The sequence below is a fragment of the Dromiciops gliroides genome, chromosome 2, assembly GCF_019393635.1.
Source record: "Dromiciops gliroides isolate mDroGli1 chromosome 2, mDroGli1.pri, whole genome shotgun sequence".
In the NCBI taxonomy this organism is placed as follows: domain Eukaryota; kingdom Metazoa; phylum Chordata; class Mammalia; order Microbiotheria; family Microbiotheriidae; genus Dromiciops; species Dromiciops gliroides.
This window is the reverse complement of record NC_057862.1, coordinates 544,524,491-544,544,697: the sequence shown is the minus strand read 5'-3', so window position 1 is coordinate 544,544,697 and position 20,207 is coordinate 544,524,491. Positions and strand designations below refer to the sequence as shown.

General features: G+C 37.2%; 1 protein-coding gene across 6 annotated transcripts in view; it reads left to right on the top strand.

The window, feature by feature from the left end:
- Positions 1-20,207, top strand: part of MSRA (methionine sulfoxide reductase A) — a 580,905-nt gene that overhangs the window by 63,976 nt on the left and 496,722 nt on the right. The window contains exons 1-4 of one of the 6 annotated variants that reach the window (XM_043987045.1): positions 12,195-12,210; positions 12,778-12,935; positions 13,137-13,212; positions 19,077-19,135. The exons of 1 other annotated variant lie outside the window; for it this stretch is intronic. In XM_043987045.1, coding sequence (XP_043842980.1) covers positions 12,923-12,935; positions 13,137-13,212; positions 19,077-19,135 — 148 coding nt within the window. In that variant the 5' untranslated portion in view covers positions 12,195-12,210; positions 12,778-12,922. Of the gene's footprint in view, positions 1-12,118; positions 12,211-12,459; positions 13,035-13,136; positions 13,213-19,076; positions 19,136-20,207 lie in introns of those variants that run through there. 4 more of the 6 variants (XM_043987049.1, XM_043987048.1, XM_043987051.1 and 1 more) reach the window with 4 other exon arrangements.

Sequence of the window (20,207 nt, the reverse complement as noted above, 5' to 3'; positions counted from 1 at the left end):
TCAAGGACGACTCTATTGGACAATGTAACATATAAACAGATATCTGAGGTCTGAGGGAATGATAACAACTAGGGAAATGGATCCCGGGAATCTTCTCTAGGAGAGAGCCCCTAGGGGCAGCTAGGTGGCACAGTGGATAAAGCGCCAGCCCTGGATTCAGCAGTACCTGAGTTTAAATCCAGCCTCAGACACTGACACTTATGGCTGTGTGACCCTGGGCAAGTCACTTAACCCTCATTGCCCTGAAAAAAACAAACCAAAAACAACCCCCCCCCCAAAAAAAAAACCAAAAAACTCAAAACAGGAGGAAGACCCTTAGGTGAGCCTTGATGAAAGCTAGGGATGCTGAGAGGCAGAGAGATAAGGAGGGAGTACATTTCTTTTTTAAGTAGTTTTTCAGTTGTGTCTGACTCTTTGTGACCCCTTTTGGGGTTTTCTTGGCAAAGATGCTGGTGTAGTTTGCCATTTCCTTCTCCAGCTCATTTTACAGATGAAACTGAGGCAAATGTGGTTAAGTGACTTGCCCAGGGTCATACAGCTAATAAGCGTCTGAGACCAGATTTGAACTCAGGAAGATGAGTCTTCCTGACTCCAGTCCTGATGCTTTACCCACTGAATCACCTAGTTGCCCCAGTACATTTCTAGCATCTATTATCTCTAGCCCTGACTTCTCTTCTGAAATCCTAAGTTCCATCCGTCTCTGCCTGCATGTCCTGTTGGTGCCTCAAATGCAAACTCAACTTGTTCAAATGCAAGTTTATTTTCTTTTTCTCTAAACTTACTCCTTTTTTCCTGACCTTGCTATTTCAGCCTATGGTACCCCCACTCATCAAGATTCCTGTTTTAACTTCTCATATCCAGTTAGTACTGTTTATTTCACCTCAGCAGTACCACTCACATTTGTTCTCTTGTCTTTATTCCTTCAGCTACCACCTTACCATAAGTGCTCATTCCTCCCTTTTTCTGGACTACTGTAGTGACTCGTAAGAGGTCCCTCCAACCTCTACTTTCTCTCCCTGATAAGCACTTCACATTATTTCCATAATAACCATTTTTGTGTATAGATACTCTTCAAAAATCTTTATTCCTTACTTACTATCTAATAAGGAAAGTTCAGCCTTCTGTCCCTGACATTTAAGACCTTTCCCAATCCTTATCATAGAAAACTCACATTGCATGGTAAAAAAGAACACTAGAATTTAATACAGAGAATGTGGGCTTGAAGCCTGATTTTTGCCATTTACTGCTTCGGCAGTTTTGGATAAGTTGTGGTAACCTCTCTGAGTCATAAAGCACCTCACCTACTTCTTAGGGTGGTTGTGCGGATCAGATGACATTATGCATTTGAAATCATTTTAGAAATTGTAAAGTTCTTCAAGCATAAGGGAATATTATTGCCATCGACCTTCAGTTTGGTCTGAGAGGTGGTCTGATGTTCTTTGGATGAAGCTCAGGGTCATCACATGATATTTGCTGTTTCCCTATAGGCATCTACTGTGTGCTTGGCTCTGTGTTGGGTGCTATGGATCTTTTTGTAGAAGGCAAAATAAAATTATCTGTGCCCCGAGGGTATTTATAATCTGGCTAGTGTAGGTAGAGATGAGTTTGGAGGAAAAAATCTAACCTATGTGTGTGATAGTTTAGAGAACAGACATCTTAAGAGCAGAGTCTGCCTTATAATATTATCTTTATATCTCCCCAGTGCCTAGTGTCACACACACATGGTACATGCTTAATAAACGTTTGTTGAAATAAATAGTAAATTGTATGGTGTATACTAAGATCATAGATTTAGAGCTAGAGGGGACCTTTTAGATTATCTAGTCTAATTGGGTTATTTTATGTATGTGAAAACCGAAATCTGTAGAGGTTAAGTGACTTGCCAAAGGTCATACAACCAGTATACATAAGAGAAGACATGAGTGTTTCCTTCTGAGACTATTACTTTTGAAAGATGGTTCCCTAGTAGCCACCCATGTGACCTTAGACAAGTCACTTCACCTCTTTGGGCCTCAGTTTCCTCATCTGTCAAATGGGGGAAGGTTTAGACTAGACAATCTCTGAGAACATCTTAGGCTCAACCTGATTCCTCTGATATCAATGTTAGTCCTGCCAGGAAATTCTTGAAGATTATAAATTGCAGAAGAGTTATAGATATGTTCTGGGGAGTTGTCTTGTGGGGAGTTTCTCACACAGATTAAATAACAGGTCCAGACCAAAAAGAAGAAGAAAAAGAAGCAGGGCATGCTCACCAACATTTAGGATCTGTGTTGTAATATTCACATCACTGAAGTAGTTCAGCATCCTATACCACCAGTCAAGTGGTTCACTATGATTTTTTTTTCCTTTTAAAAACAGAATAATTGGATTCATTTTGTTAGTGGCCTTAGAGAGTATGGGATCTGTTTTGGAATAATCAGTGAAGTAAAAAAATCTGAGTAATTTTTATTTTCTTGAGATATTATCATGGGAAGAAATTTCTGTGCTTCATGTAAGAACTCACAGTTATTTAGTGACTTGTGTTTTGCAACCTATAGATAGCTATATAACACTGGACCTGGAGTCAGGAAGAACTGAGTTCAAATCTGGCCTCAGACACTTACTAGCTGTGTGACCCTGGACAAGCCACTTAACCTCTGTTTGCCTTCATCCACGGGGAGAAGGAAATGGCAAATGACCCCAGTATCTTTGCCAAGAAAACCCCATGTACAGTATGGTCCATGGGGTCATGAAAAGTTGGACACGACTGAACAACAACATCAATGTTGCAACCTGCTTTCCTCACAGGTATTTAATATTCCAAGTTTACAAAGAAGGTAACTAAGACCTATAGATTAAATGACTTGAACCTAGATTATCTGACTCTAAATTCAGTGTTCTTCTCTCTATACTTTATATTTTCATAGAACAGCATTCAGAAGGAGATATTGTTTTATAGTGCATGTTATTTTGTCCTATATTTCTTAAATCTCATGGGTGTTCGGGAGAAATTTTATTCATATGATTCTGATTCAAATTTAATTTATTCACTGTAATGCGAAGGTGTTTGATGTCCAAAGAATATGTTTGATGCTTTTAAAGCTTCTTTTTTAAGAATGAATCCCATTTTGCTAAAAGTAATATGGCAGCTTCCAAAGTCTGAATCCCATTCAGTTGGTTATACTCACATTGGTCATATTCCAGCCCAGTCATTTGGCCTTGAAATTTTTTTTTCTGTGGTTGTTTAGGACTGAGCAAAGGAAATTTGCCAAGAGGAGTATTGTTTTTCACCTAAAACAGCTTTGCTTCTCTTCTACTTCCTCTCTCTGTTTCTTTAAACAAATTATAAAGATTTTGATAAATGTTAGGGTATTCAGTACATTTCATGCCATTCAAAAACTTGGAAACAACATTTATATAAATGGAGATATTCTTTAAAAAAATCTCTCTCTCAAAATTAGTTACCAGTGCCAGATGATTATTTTGGACTTTTAAAAAGTGTTAATTGAGGTCTTTGTACAGCGAAAATGTTTGTGCTCTGTTTTTGTTTTTTGGTTTTGGTGAGGCAATTGGGGTTAAGTGACTTGCCCAGGGTCACACAGCTAGTAAGTGTCAAGTGTCTGAGGCTGGCTTTGAACTCAGGTCCTCCTGACTCCAGGGCTGGTGCTCTATCCACTGCACCACCTAGCTGCCCCAAAGTTTGTGCTCTGAAACTTCTGGAGTCAGTTTTGAAATAAAAAAAGCAAATAATGATCAATTATGACATTTAGATGTTTAATTTAATTAACCACCCACAAGAAGCCTTCCCCAATCTCCCTTAATGCTAGTGCCTTCCCTCTCTTGCTTCTCCATTAAACTTTGTGAGCTCCTTGAGGACAGAGACTTTTTTTTGTCTTTCTTTGTATCCCCAGTGCTTAGCGCAGGGACTGACACATAGAAGGCACTTAATAAATTCTTAGTGACTTTATTTGACTTTAATCTGGAAGAAGATAGTGGGATATCTTCAGAGTTTAACAGTAAACTATATTCTGACATCAAATGCCAAACACTTTTCCCACCCTGTGAATCCATGATATCATCAGGGTGGATAATCTCTTCCTTGGTGCAGATTGTGACCTATCCATGTTTTTTAATAAATTTCCCTCAGGGCATCCATTATGCATACTGGAAGAATCTATTGAAATAGCAAGAAAGTATTTTTCCATTGCCTAATTGTGAATACTATGCTGTCCAGTCTAAAGAAAATTGCATAGCCTTGCTTGCCCTTTAAGAACAACAAGACTGCAGTGTGGTCACTTGAAATAGTACAAAAGGTGTTGTGGAGTGGGGGTGGGGTGGGAAAGGATTTCTCTGACTTATTTCCTTCTTAACCCTTAAATAATCTCATACAGATGAGTTTCACATGGCCATATCCTATAAATGAACATGGATAGCATTTTTCTTTTGTTTGATAGCTGTTCTACACTTGGAGCATATTTTCAGGTATGTGTCACTTGGGCGAGACAACTTGGCCATAGTTTTGAAAATTATCTTCCATGAAATAAGTTTGTAGAATTAAGATTTGTTGATGGGGGCAGCTAGGTGGCACAGTGGATAAAGGACCAGCATTGGATTCAGGAGGACTTGAGTTCAAATCTGGCTTCAGACACTTGAAACTTACTAGCTGTGTGACCCTGAGCAAGTCACTTAATCCTCATTGCCCTGCCCTCCCCCCCCCCAAAAGATTTGTTGATAGTCATAGCCTGTATCCTTCCTTTCTACTGATGGTCTTAAGTGCCTTCTGTGAGTTGATAAGGCAAATATTGTAGGATTGCTTAGCAGCAGTGAGGCTCCAATTTTGTTTGTGAATGTAAATTTTTAGTGTACCCAGTCAGAAGAGTTGGATGATTTTCCTCATCTTTTTCAGCATGTATGAAGGAGCAAGGTGGTGGATTATGGGAATGATCCAAGGCTTAGGCTTAGCTGGACATAATAGGTGGTATGGTAAGAAGGGTAGAAATGCTAGGGAAATAGTGTAGAGTTGAATTAGCTCACCAAGGGGTCAAGATGGCGAGAAAAGGAGAGAGTCACTAGGGAAGTGGAGATTGTCTGGGAAAGAATTGAGAGGTCAAGGTGATTGGAGGTCATGGTGTGTAAGAAGAGAAGGATTTTGTAAGGAAAGCAGAGAGTGGCGTGGAAAGTCAATAGATTATGGTCAGATAAAGGGATTTGAGAATTCCTGAACACAGAGGCAGTACATTTGTGGGTGATGGCAAGATCAAAGGTATGACCATTTTTGTGTGGGCCAGTAGTGGAGTAGAATAGTTTGTGGGAAGTGAGTAGGTTGAGAAACTGAGTTGTTAGGCTGTTAGAGGGAGAGTCACTGTGTGTGTGTGTGTGTGTGTGTGTGTGTGTGTGTGTGTGTGTGTATGTGTGTGTTGAAGTCCCCTAGTATGAGGACAGACTTTGGGGAGGAGAGAAAAATTCAGAGCCATGAATTGAACTCATTGAGGAAAGAAGGGGAGTCATGAGGGGGATCTGCAGACAAGTTACTAGAATTTTGATTGGGTGGTAGATATGAATAGCATGAATCTCAAAGGAAAAGACGTTATTAAGTGATGGAAGAAAGGGGAGAAAGAACATGGAAGTAGTAGTGGGAAGCAAGGAATATTCCAACTCCCCCTCCTCGACCAGTAAGCCAAGTAGAATGAGTGAAGGTGCAACAAGTACTGGAAAGGATGGCCAGGGAGGTTGTGTTATCATGGGGGAGCCAGGATTCAATAATAGTTGGTAGATGGAAGGAGTCGCTTGCCAAGTCTTGTTAGTTTTAGCTTCACAACATCTTTTGCATGCCCGCCCTCCCCCTCTACATTCATAGGGTCACCACCCTAGTTACATTACATTTCATCTGGACTATTGCAGTGGACTCCTAATTGGTCTCCTTACCTCAAGACTTTCCTCTCTCCAACCCATCCTCCATATGGTTGCCAAAGTGATTTTCCTAAGGCATATTTGAATCATGTCACTCACTCCCTCTGTTCGTGTAACTCTTGTGGCTCCCAAATACAAACTTCTCTGTCTGGCATTTAAATCCCTCTTCTGCCTTGCTCCAGGCTACCTTTCTAGGCTTATTATACTACTACCCTTAACCTGCTCTGTTGTCAAGCAAAATTGGCCTCCTCCCTGTTCCTCACACATGACGTTCCATCTCCTGCCCCTGCTTGCACATTTGCACAAGCTGATTCCCATACTTGGAATGCACTTCCACCTCCCCTCCACCTCTTAGAATCTCAAGATTCTTTCAAAGCTCAGCTTAAACACCACCTCCTATATAGACCTTTCCTGATTCCTCTAGATTTTAGTCTCACCACCCCCAGAAATTACATTGTACTGATGGTGTATACTTTGTACATATTCATAGCAGTTCACTAACAAGCATTTATTGAGCATCTACCATGTGCCAGGCACTGTTCACATGCCTAACTGAACATGTTTCTCTTGAAAGAATGTAAACTTCCTGAGAGGAGGGACAGTTTTATTTTTTATTATATTCTCAACATGTGGCACAGCATCTGGCATGAAATTGGTGCTTAACAAATGCATCTTGATTGATCAATTGATAGAGTTCTGTGACCAGTAGACAGGAAGCTCTAGATTCAAATCCAGCCTCAGATACTTACTAGGAGTTTTTGATCACGGAGCCTCTCTTGAGTCTCAAGTATCTCTTTAAGACATCCAATAATTTATAGTGATTTGCTTTGGTCTAGGGTGCTGACAGAAATCACAGAACCTTAAGATATCGATGTAATACCCAAAATATTTATATGTAAATCTTCTGGCACATAGCTTAAAGTCTTAGATTCTATCTCTGTAGTAATTGAACCAGATATTGATATAACTAAGTACTAGCCACTTGTAGCTTCATAATCTGTGTTGATCATAAGATAACAGAAGTAACTTGAATTAGCCATGCTGTCTTTTGACCATTTTGTGTGAATAAACCTATCTTTAATCTCTTAAAAATTTACCTTGCCTTTTCATTCTAAATTCCTTCCATGTAGCTTTACAAACACTTTGTGTTTTACCAGCGCATCCTTCACTCAGGAGTTTCCCAAGTACTCTTTAATGCTCTTTAAGGATAATTTGTTACTCACCTCCAGTGATTGGACAAGTGGGTATTTTCAAGGTTGATTACAAAATATACTTAATATAGTTTCTACAAAAGTGTCAAAGGGTGAGGTGGATAGTTACTTTGCTCATAGGGAAGAATTTTTCTTGATGGGGGTTGTAACTATTGATAATAAGGGTCTACTAGCAATTAGTAGGTTTTTTTTTTTAAAAGAAGTTAAAATATCTGTCAGCTAAGATAAGTTGAAGGGACCCATAAAATAGTCTGAATTCTAACCTAGATTCCACATTTCCTACTTTGCCCCGTAATTAGAGGTTTTCTGTTGCATGATCACATAGTTTTATTATGAGGTATAGGCAAACAGCCAACTGTGAATAGAAGGTGGATGACTGGGGCTGGGGAAATGATAGTTCTGGAAGGGCAGGCAGGTATCCAGGGCCATGAATTTCTGTTGGTAATGGAGCCTGCTTCTGTCAGAGAAAGTAGGGCGGGCTGCTGGCCATGGTGCTAAATCACCCTAGTACTTGGGTGTTTTGATGCATAAATGTTGCTACTTAGGAAGGGCAAACAGCTCCACCTAGCATAAGAGAATTTCGTGTAAAATCTGGTTGGGCAACTAGGCTAACCCTTTGCTGGTTATAATTTACAATCTGACATTTCTTTTGAAATCCCACCTGTCTTTAAACCCAGTGAAAATGCTACCTCTTCCATGAAGCCTCTCATCTCCATCTGATTCCGCATCACCCTTAGAAAGACCTGATTTCATTCTTGGCTTCAGTGCTTATTAAGTGTATGACCATAGGCAAGTATCTTAACCTCTCTGAGCCTTGGTTTCCTAATTTGCAGAGCAGGGATAATAATGCTTATATTGCCTAGCTAGTAGACGTTTGTGAAAAAGGCCTTTTAAACTTTAAAGTTCTTCATAAATATGAGTTATAAAGTAATTATCATGATCATAATCATTCCTGGAAAGGACCTTATAGATATTCTAATCCCACCATTTTATCTAACAGATGAGGCAATTGAAGCCTAGAGAGTTTAGTGACTTGATTAAGCACATACAGCCAAGAAACACAGATTCTGCAACAAACCCAAGCCATCTGACTTTCTCCTACATCGTGGTTTAGGTCCTAGCTGTGCACAGTCTACCTGGGTTTGGGCAAGTCACCTCACTGGGTCTTTGTTTCCTTGTCTGTAAAATAAGGGGATGATTTATGAGGTACTTTCTAGCATCAGCATTCTATGATTCTGTTGATTCAATAGAATATATTCATTCTCTAATTCCTGTCTGAGTTACAACTTATTTTATAAAATAATCTCTCTGTGTTTGTATTCATGTTTCCTATTGACTAAAAGATGCATGCATAGACAAATAAAGCAAATTATATATATGGATAGATTATATACACACACCCCAAATAATAATGAATAGAGGACTGGAATTAAAAAACAAAAACAAGTAAACCTGGATTTCATTTAATGTTGGGTTTTTCTCTCTATCTGCTTTGTCATAGTTAATGTGTTTATTATTTTCCTGGTTCTGCTTCCTTCAGTCTGTGTCAGTTTATATGAATTTTACCATGCTTCTCTGAATTTCTTATGTGTATTGTTTCTGTACAGGAATTGTACAGGAATATTCCATTCCATGCACATATCACAGTTTGTTTAGCTGTTCCCCAATCTGTGGCTGTCTACTTTGTTTCCGGTTCTTTGTTATCATAGAAAGTGCTGCTATGAATATTTTGGTGTATATGAGAACTTTCTCTCATTGTAGTCATGCCTAGCAGTAGAATCTCTGGATCAAAAAGTATGTTTTAGTAATCCTTGATTCCTCACTATCTCTCATCCTGCCATATGCAACCTATCCCCAAGGCATGTCAATTTTACCTTGGCAACATTTCTCAAATGTGCACCTTTCTCTTCTCTGACATTGCTATACACCTTTTGCCTGGACATTTGCAGTAGCCTACTAGTGGGTCTGCCTATCTCTAGTCTCTCACCATTATAATCCATCCTCTTCAGCCACCAAAGAGATTTTCTTAAAGTACAGGTGTGAGCTCTCCCCTACTCAATAAACTCCATTGGCTCTCTATTGCCTCTGGGAGAAAATAGAAAAGATTCTGTTTGTTATCTAAGGTTCTTCCTATCCTAGTCCCCTCTCACCTTTGCAGTCTTTTTGTACTTTGCTTTCTGCCATGTCCTCTTCAGTCCCCTGACACTGGCTTCATTGCTGTTCCATGAACGACTTAGTCATTCCATCAATAGACTGGTTATGTTTTCTGGGTGTCCTTCGTGCCTGAAAAACTTTCCCTTCTCATCTCTATTCACTGAATTGCCTGGCTTCCCTTAAGTCCCAATGAAAATCCCATCTTCTATAGGAAGTCTTTCCCAATACTCCTCTTAATTCTGGTGCCTTTCCTCTTTTAATTATTTCCTATTTATCCTGTAAAATATATCTCATTTCTATATATTTATTTGTTGTCTCCCCTATTGAATTATGACTTCCTTGAGGGCAGGAACTATCTTTTGCCTCTTTTTATATTCCCAGTACTTAGCACAGTGCCTAGCACATAGTAAGTACTTAATAAATGTTTATTGATTGATTGGTATGATTCCTTAAAAAATTTTTTTAAAATATTTTTTTCAATTACATGTAAAAACATTTTGTTTTGTTTTGTTTTTTGTTTTCTTTTTAGTGAGGCAATTGGGGTTAAGTGACTTGCTCAGGGTCACACAGCTAGTAAGTGTTAAGTGTCTGAGGCCAGATTTGAACTCAGGTACTCCTGACTCCAGGGCTGGTGCTCTATCCACTGCGCCATCTAGCTGCCCCAAAACATTTTTTAACATTAATTTTAAAAACTGAGTTTGAAATTCCCTTTTTTCCTCCTTAATCTCCTTCTTCCTTGAGAAGGCAAGCAATTTGATAGAGATTGTATTAGTGTAGTCATACAGAATACATTTCCATATTATTCATGTTGCGAAAATACAACCACTAGAGATTGGTGTAATTCCTAATTTCTTTTCAGAATATTTGGAGGGGGGTGTTTTGTTTGTTTGTTTGTTTGCACAGGGCAGTGAGGGTTAAGTGACTTGCCGAGGGTCACACAGCTAGTAAGTGTCAAGTATCTGAGATTGGATTTGAACTCAGGTCCTCTTGAATCCAGGGCTGGTGCTTTATCCACTATGCCACCTAGCTGCCCCTTTTCAGAATATTTGTATGAATTGAAAACTTATCAACAGTGTAATAGCGTGCTTGTCTTTTTGAATTCCCCTGAACATTGATTATTTTCAGTTTTTGTTATTTTTGGCACTTTACATGTATCAGGTGAAACTTGAGGGTTTAGGGATGGGAATACTCTAAAGTGTAAGGAAGGTGGTTTAGAAAAGAAATTTTGGGTAATGCTTCTTTGTTTTGGTTTTCAGCTACTAATATAAAATCAGCCAATTTGATTATTATTTTGAATGTTCTCTTCAAAGTTATCAGTGATCTCTTTGTGGTCAGATCTAATGGCTTCAGTTCTCACCCTTCTTGACTTCACTGCAGCATTTGAAGGAGGAGGATGGTTTGGAAGAAAGAGAATTATTTCTGCTTTTGACATGTTTTGTTTGAAATGCCTTCATGACACCCAGTTTGAGATGTCTAAATGCAGTTGGTAATTTGGGACTGTGGCTCAGGAGAGAGATTAGGGATGGATATATAGATCTGACACTTGACTGCCTAGAGGTGATAATTAAGCCCAAGCGAGACAACGAGATCAGCAACTATGAAAATATACAGTAAAACATACAAGACTCAGGAGAGAACCTTGGGTGGGTGGTCACCCATGATGATTAATGGGTGTATCATGGCTGAAGAAGTCATATAATAAAGGAGACTGAGAAGTCATCAGATGGGTAGGAAGAGAAGAACCAGGAAATATCATTGTTAAAAAATCTAGAAAGAAGTGAGGAATCAAATGGCACCAAATTCGATTAAGCTGTGATATAGAATTTTAAAGTTAGACTCTTTAGTCAAACTTGTGCATTTTATAGATAAGGAAGCTGAGGTCCATAAAGGTTCATTGACTTTACCCAAGGTTACACAATGAACTATTGGTAAAGCTGAATCTAGTACCCAGGTCTCCTGATTTTCTACCCACTCAGATATTCTTTCCTATATACTGAACTTGCCTTTTGGATGAAGATAATGGATCGTGTTTTTGTTTTTGTTTTGTTTTTTTTTTCAGGAGGAAATGGATGCAGATAAAATTTCTAAACCTGAGATAAAGAATAGTTTCCTCCAGGCTATAAATGAAGTAGTACCTATGGACCTGTTTAGGTAAATGTAAGACATTAGAATATAATATAAAGTAAAAACACTAGAATATAATATAAAGTAATAATAACAGTATTACAGGATACAGCACTGGGAAGGAATTTTGAGTTCCCCTATTTTAACACTCTTATTTTCATGTCTTACTCTCATCTTACAAAGGGAGCTATAGCCCAAAAGTCAAATGACTAGTCCAGGGTCATTCAGGCAGGAAGTGTTAGAGCTATGATTCAAGCATATATTTAGTCTTACTCCAAATCCTGTGCTAAGTTAATTTTTAAACTCCAGAACTATCAAAGTCTATATGGGAATACTTTATTCCATCAAAATTTTTATGAGGAATTTCTGTTTTTGAAAATCATCTTCCCTCCTCCCTCCTTCCCCCTTTCTCCCTTACTTCCAATGATTGTTTTGAAGAATAGGAATAGCTACAGCTTTGATATTCAGTTACCCCTTAAGACTTGGCATTCTGATCAGAATCACCTAACTTTTGTAGCAAAATTTTTGGAAGACAAAACATGATTATATGTATACTAAATTCTTAGTTTTATTCTATATGCCTCCATCCCTTTTCTTCCCAGGATTCTTTGCAGTAGGACAAGGAAAGCCAAGTATTATAAAAAGAAATACAGTATGTGGTACGTACTTATTAAAGTTATATACGTCCCCTCTCCCAGAAGACTCTTGATTTACTGCAGGTTGTGCAAATGTCGCATATGGGCATTTCTAGAGAACAGATTCCTTATCGCTGAACAGTGAATGGCTTCCGATATTCCATGATTGCTTCAGGAAAATGTAGTGATTACGAAAGGTAGGATACCATGAAATCTGTAAGGTGATTTGGCAGGAGAAGAAGCTGTTGGTGCCAGGATTTGGTTACTAAACCACAGTTTCCTGTTTTTAAATATATTAATTGATCCGCAAAGGGCATCTTTTGGAAACAAGAATTCAGACAGACTGGCACAGGTTGGAGCTCCGCCAAGCCTGCTCGGGAAGGTTGCCATACTGGGAGCAAAAGAGAGTGAGTGAGTGAGAGAGAGAGAGAGAGAGAGAGAGAGAGAGAGAGAGAGAGAGAGAGCGCTGAGGAAAGAAAAAAAAAAAGGCAAGACTTGGCACAGCTCAGTCAAATCAGCTTCTTTTGTCTGCTTTCTCGGCTTGAGCTTGAGGAAAAGGAAAGAAACCGTCCTGGGGCACCGAAAAACCCAGAACTTTTTGGTTTTCAAACTTAGAAGGCTTTTTAAGTCTCTTGGGCTATTTAAAAAGTGGTGGTACATACAATGCCGGTCAGTCATCAGTATTAAGGGAAAATAAGAGGCTTTTCAAATGAAGCTTCCACATTGTCCACACATTTGGGAAATGTTGCATTTGGTTTTTGCAGGTATGATTATATTGTGAGGGAGACAGGATTAATTTAGAAGATGGGAAGGCAAATTTCCAAATTAAAGGGAGAATCTTAATTTTCGACAAAAAAGTTTGCTCATCAGCCCAAACCTGCTTTCAAATCAAATCAGGCATCCTTCGGAATGTATTCAGAACGTAAGTTTTCAGATCTTCTTTTCTTTTCTTTTTTGCCCGTTAAAAGAAATTAACTTTTTCAAGGAGCATCTCCAAGATTTCATACAACTCAGCCAAGAAGTAAGAGTAAAAGTTGTTTTATCCAAGTATTTAAGAAAATGTTTTCTTAAAGCAACAGCTTTTATTTTTGCTGCTTCATGCTGTCCTAACTACATTCCCCAGCAATTAGTGACAACACTGAAGACCAGAAAGGCAAGCTGAAGACACCCAGACTACGCCTGAAGGGCAAACCAGAAATGTGAGCATTGTCATTTTTTTTTGTCTCTGCTCTAAAACATTCTTTTTTTTTGGGAGGGGGGTGGTAGTGTATATGTATAAAAGATGGGTAAGATTAGTGAAAAATCTGTGTGAGGGGAAAATTTTCAAAGGTAATGTTTCTGATGTTAAAAGAAATGACTGAGTAGAGAATTGAAATTTGAAATGCTTCTACTGGATAAGCAAACCAATATGTAGCGAACTATGTTTGAAATTAAGTGGTGGAAAAAATTCCATGATTTTCAGTTGGTTAAATTTAATAATTCAGAAATTATTGCAATGTGGACTTGTGGTGAAATTGCAAGCAGATCAAAGGGATAAGTATTCCATCGATTTTCTTTTAAAAATTATCTGAATTTTCAGTGAAATAGGTATTTCATTTTGAATTTTACAACAGCAAATATTGCCCAATAGGCCTGGTTATAGTTAGATTATACAACTTTTGCTCTTGCAAACAATATTATTGTAAGGGAGAATAACTGTAAGCCATGTATTTTTATGAACCATTTTCACTTTCATTAAGTTTTCTGCTATTTCAGGAGATGGTTTGATTCATTTGGATGTGCAGTTTTATGATTTCTGTAAAAAACATATTTCCCTTTTCAATGTATGTGTTAGGAGAGGAGATAATCAAGGACATTCAAATCATCACTACTCATTCACAACTATAGAAAAGATTGAATAAGAATACATGCTTTTGTTTTGATCTTATTTGTGGATCTTTGGACAAAAGAAAAAAGGCTTTGTGTACCTATACCTATAGCGACACATTGTAGAACCTAGATCACAGGCAGCTTTTAAATAGTTTTCTAGCATGACAGTAATATAGCAACAAGCATGGTAATGAAGTTTACTATTTGAATCTGATTTGAAAATGGGAAAACTAAAACAGGTGTTTTAGTAGTTAAGATTGTAGGTTTTACTAAGGCATTTTATTCATCAACATTTTAATCTTCCAAAAAATTGACTTATTAGTTCATGTGGATTGGCAAAATAACAGCCTTTGTTGTGTAAGCTGCTTAATACAGTATTAATAGTGTTTGTTAAAATGGATGCCTGGAAAGAAAAGACATACCGATAGTCCCTGGGAAAAGGAAGTGTTTGTATGATCTCTTGTTTTTCTTACTGAATTAGCCATTTTATACTCATTCTTTTACCAACACTGATAACATGTCACAGATTTATGAAACAAGATATGAAAGCAAATAAGCTTGCAATCAGAGCTATATGGCTTAAGATTTTATCTAATCACCTAGATCCTTAGATCTGGATACCTTTTAAAAAGCACAATATAATTTTTTTTATCATTTGTTTATGCCAAATTTAAAAACTTTCTCTCGTATCTTGAAATAGTCTTTGGGAACTTATTTCATTATTATTTTTAGAGTAAACTAAGGTTTTAAGTAGGATAAACTTTGCAAATCCTAAATTTATATCCATGTTTCACCTAATAGCAAGCAATGTAATTAAAGGTGCATTTAAAATTGATAAATTTCAAAAGAGTTTAAAATCTCTAATTTTAAAAATTTCTACTCAGATTATATTTTTGTATTATTCTTTTGACTTTCACTTTGTCAAAAAATCAGGTATTTTGCTTCTTAACGTTTCTTACTATTTCCATTGTTGCATTATCTTTGGCCTACACATTAAGGACTCTAAAAATGAATTTCGCCACGACCAAAATACTTCATGTAACTGTATCTGAGAGAAACAACCTTCTCCAACTCAGCTTTTGTGGGGTTTTTTTGTTTTTTTTGTTTTTGTTTTTAGAAGCAGCAAATTAAGTTTATGGCTTTGTACAACAAGGTGAATCTTGGTTTATATATGATATACTTCTTTTTTCTTGGACATTTCATTTCACTAACGAACTGAAATTTCAATTTTTCTGAACGTTTTAAGCATAGTTTGGAAACTTCAGAGCTTCTATTGTATTAGATGCTTGTGTATCAATAATTTGATTTTAAATTAACGTTTTCTTAAATGTGATCATATTTTAAACTGTACGGTATCTCACAATCACACTGTTAATTGACGGAAATAAAGGTTGGGGTTAGTTGATATTTGATCTGCTATTAAGTTACTTTTAGGTTTATAAAAATTACAGATGAATCCATCATTTTGCATGAACATAATCACGTGAATTTTTTTAGAATTACAGCAGTGTATTTGCTCATTCATTCAACAAATATTCATCAAACGCCTTATGAGAGCTGGCATTCTACTTAGCCATGTATCTTAGATGGCAGAGAAGAGCGCCAGCTACTTAGGAGTAGCATTGAAAGAGAAGTATAAAAGAGTAGGCAGATGTGTAGTATGACTATGAAGGGTTTTAAAAAAAAATGAAAAGCTTAAAAAAAAAGTTGGTTTAATTTTTTTATACATTAAGGTCAGAGCTGGGTTGAGGCATTTGTGTTCCTGAGATTTGGAAATTGTCTTGCTTTGCATTTGAAATTTGCGCTCCCTACAGTATGTGTTACTGTCCACCAGAAGCTTTGAGCCTTTGCTGTAACCTGTACTGCTTGACTATTTGTCACCATAGATAATTACTATTGTATCATTGAGAGCATTTTCTGCCATTGAAAATATGGACTTTTATAAAAACTCAGTTGAAAGTCTAGAAGAGACCATGGTCATCCTGCTGCTTGTATTCCTGCTGTTTTCATGATCATTAAGCTTCCGTTCTATAAATCGTTGTCTTAAAATCTATAAAATTAATCAACACTAACCCTAAAACTCTTTAAGAAATAAATTATATAGGAAAGATCAAATCGCCCCTAACATATTACTTCCCCCTATTTTTCTTAGGTTTTATGGAATTTTTACAGAGGGATAAACCACGTTGTGCTGGTGGCTTTAACTTAGCAAAGAATTATTTCTCTGTTTTTCTAGATAGAGATTGCTTACTTGATATAGAAGAGGCCAATGCTAAACGGTTATATTTTCTAGAATTTATATTATCTAGAATGGCTCATTGAGGAAATACTTAAATAGTATATTAAAGGAGCCAACCAACATAATTTCCATAAATACTAAATCATTTTATAATTCTTTTCTTTCATTTTTCCTGTCCTCTATAAGGTCACTAATGACCTCTAATCGTCAAATCAGATGTCTTATTCTCAGTTTTCATTCTCCTTAATCTTTCTGGAACATTCGATATTACTGACCTTTTACTCAGTTTTCCTTTTGCTTCTCTTGATTCTTCTACTGCTAGCCAATTTTCCTGTTTTCTTGTCTAATTATTCTTATTTCAGTCTCTAAGTGATGCCATCTCTTAAGGTTCTCTTTTTCCTCTTTGTACTCCTTCACTTGGTGATCTCATTTATTCTTTTGACTTTAATTATTATCTCCATTTGAATCACTTGCAAATATGTCTATGCCTGTGCCTATGTCCTTGTCCTTGTCCATGTCCATGTCCATATCTATGTCTCCTTGTGTTTGTGTCTACATCTACATCTACATCTATATCTACTTCTATATCTTTTTTTCTCTCTCCCTGTCTCTCAGATTTTGTCTCTGTCTCTGTCTTTCTCGTCCCTAATGCAACCTTGCCTCAGCAGTAGTCACACGTTTCCAACTCCCTGTTGGACTTGGACATATCCCCAAAGACTCAAAGGCAACCTGCTGCATAATGAATTAATGATTTACCTTCTTCCCTATTCTTCTTGATGGTATTCTTAGTTATCTACGCTCAAGGACAGAACGTTTTAGGTTTTTTCCTTAGCCAATAAGCATTTCTTAAAACTCTTATTATGTGCTAGCCACATGTTAAGCACTGGGTATACAAAGAAAGGCAAAAATCATGGTCCTTAATTTCAAGGAGCTTACATTCTAATTTTAACATAAGTAGAAAAAATAGATATTGTTTCATATTCTTAAAGGAGAGAAATGCTATATAAAGCTTATGGGAGGTTGTTTCCAAAGAACAGTATGATTTTATTAGCCATGCTATAATAATGTTATCTCCTGAGTTCTATACTTAGAAGAATTAAAAAAAGAGAACAAGGAAAAAATGGAGTTACATTTGATAAAAACTTATTGGAAAAATTAAAAATAGAAAGGTTGAGTTTGAACATCTGAAACTATTGGGCTGGCATGGTTCTGACATGTATTTAAGAAAATTAAGTTGAGCAATTATTACGTATCTTGTATCAATTCAATTCAGCAAACCTTTAGTAAAATCCTACTATGTTCAAGGAACCATGTCATGAACTGGGAACTCAAAATAAAATAGTTTATACCTTGAAGATGCTACTAAGATAATATGACATTTACCTTTTCTTTCCCCAGTGAATTTCTGGGAAATGGGTCATACATTTGGAGCCAAAAGGAAACATTTAGTCTATCTTCCTCATTTTATAGGTGAGGAAACTAAGGTCCATTTAAGTTAATTGACTTGCCCAAACAAGACACAGGTGGGAAGTCAAGCTGGGATTTTAAACCCAGGTCCTCTGACTTTGAATTCAGTACTCTTTCAACTGTGTTGTGTTGCCTCATTCTAGTGAATTTATGGAGAAGTGTAAAGGAAGATTGTGATAAACTTGTGCTATCCTTGTAAGTTAATAAAAAATAAAGGCAGTTCAGTCTTTGTTCAGAGATGAAGCATATAAAACTCATCTTATTGTTCTGATTTTGTTTTTCATGGTCCTCATCAAACTTACCATGTAACATCTCATAAAGTAATCGTATGAGCATGAATAAAGCCATAAAGGCAAAAATAAGCATGGTGTTATTTGTAGGATTGTAAGGAAACCATCATGGAAGGAGTGTTGATATAGAAGGAGGTAGGTTGAATAATTTGGAATTTATCCTGAGGACAGAGAGAGCACATTGAAGGTTATTTCAATGGGGGAGTGACATGATGAAAGTAATATTTTAAGAAGAGTAATCTGGCAGCAGTGTTCAGGATGGACTAAAGGGAGAAGGCGGCAGGGGACAGGCAGAAAAGTTAGAATATTATTATAGTGATTTAGAGGTGATGGAGTCCTACTAGGGTAGTAGCAATGAAAATGAAGTGGGATTAAAAAAACACTTCAATTCAGCAAACATTACTGTGACAGATGATGGGGAGAGACAATAAAAAACAGAATTTAGATCTGGAAGGGATCTTAGATATCTAATCCAATGTCCTCATTTTTACAGTTGAGAAAACTGAGACTCAAAAATAGTTAAGTTACTTTTGTACAAAGATAAAAACCAACACATACCTTATTCTCAGGGAGCTCACTGTCTAAAGAGTGTGCAAGTGGGGAAATCTAACATTGCAACTTGACTCCAGATGTCTCTCTTACTTTGTTACAATACCAGCGGTGCACTGTCAATGATGACTAAATGAAAGTTGACTTCTTTACTTTTTACTCAATCTAAAGATTAGGTGATTGACAGAACATTTTTTATCATGACTAACAGATGAAAAGCATTTTTATTTTTTGTGTACTAAAGTTTTCTTAGTGTGGGTAAAAGGCATTCTTTGTGACTCAGTTATAAACTCTGAAGACTATCGAATGTCCCTTCCTGAACCATGGAGTTCGGGCTGGAGCAGGGCAATGGTACAAAGTGCAAATGAGTCATTATAGTGGGTTGACTGCAAGACAATGCCAGGCCTTGGGAGGTGAAATTTTCACTGGAGATTTCCAAGTGAAGGCCCGTGGGATGATTCTTGTTTGGACATGTTAATCTGTGTAGTGCACTGAGATCCCTTCCAATGCAAAGATTCTATGATTAAGTGATGGCATCTTCATCTCCTTAATCTCTAGGCTCATCTTTTGAGGTATTTTGACTCTTCTTTCCTTTCTGTTGTTTGTCTGTTTTGATTCTTTATCCAAATAAATCACCACGTCTTGTCAGTAATGGGTCTGAACCAGCAAAGTATTCTAAAGAAGAGACAATGAGGTGGAATGTGCCAGGTGAGTCAAACCAACATCTCTATTACTACATCCCCTCAGACCCGTGGAGACAGCTCAGTATTCTGAGCCCAAGATCCTTAGAAATAGGCTAGTGCTCCCTAGAACACCAGTCGAACTTTTAGTCTGGTCCCTGTTACCATCATGCATGGAAGGGAGCAAATCCTATGGAGAAAGGGTCTGCCCTCCTCACCGACTTACCAACCACTGAGCAACTGGCACAGTTGGACAGATAAACCCACGTACTTTGGAAATGGCAGTGGCACTCTCTCTCAATCACCTCATGGTCATCATCTCAGAAAACAACCTCTGTGGAGATGAGACCTTGCAACTGCTACTGTGGGTGCTGTGGTCCAACTTAGCAATCATAGCTACTGAACACCTAGAGAAGAAAGTTCTCTCCACACAGGGCCTTGGTACTGCCAAATGGTTCAGTTTTATAAAGGATTTTATTAGCGGAAATGTTATTAAAGAAGATGCATGACCATCAGCTTTGTTATTGTACTTTAAGAACCATGGGGCCTTTCCATTTGACTTGCTGTTGAAATTGTCTTTGTGCATTGATTTTTAGAATGTGACCTCCTTGAGAGCATGAACTGTCTCTGTTTTCCTTTTTATATCCCTAATAATTATCACGGTGTTTTGTACATAGTAATCCCTTAATAAAGGCTTTTTCATATATCCATTCTTTCAATTTCTGTAGCTGCCTTTTTAGTTTGGGTCTTTAATGCTTAATATTTGGACTGTTGTAAAAATCTCCCTTTTGACCCCCTTGCCTCTATTGTTCTCCTAACTACAATTAATTACTACAATAATCTTCCTCAAAACATAAATCTTTGTGACATGCCAGTTGATAAAATAATTGTTTTCAGCAATGGAACTGCTATAGCAGATTCTATTTAAGTAGTTTCCCTTTTATCTGATCAGATCTTAGTTCCTTAGCTGGTCAGGGTACATTATTTTAAGAATTACAAAATAGAGTATCCAGGAGAGAGTGGCCAGGATTGTGTGGAGCCTGGAAATTATATATAGGAGGCGTTTACTTTGTAGAAGAGAAGATGAAGAGGAGACATGT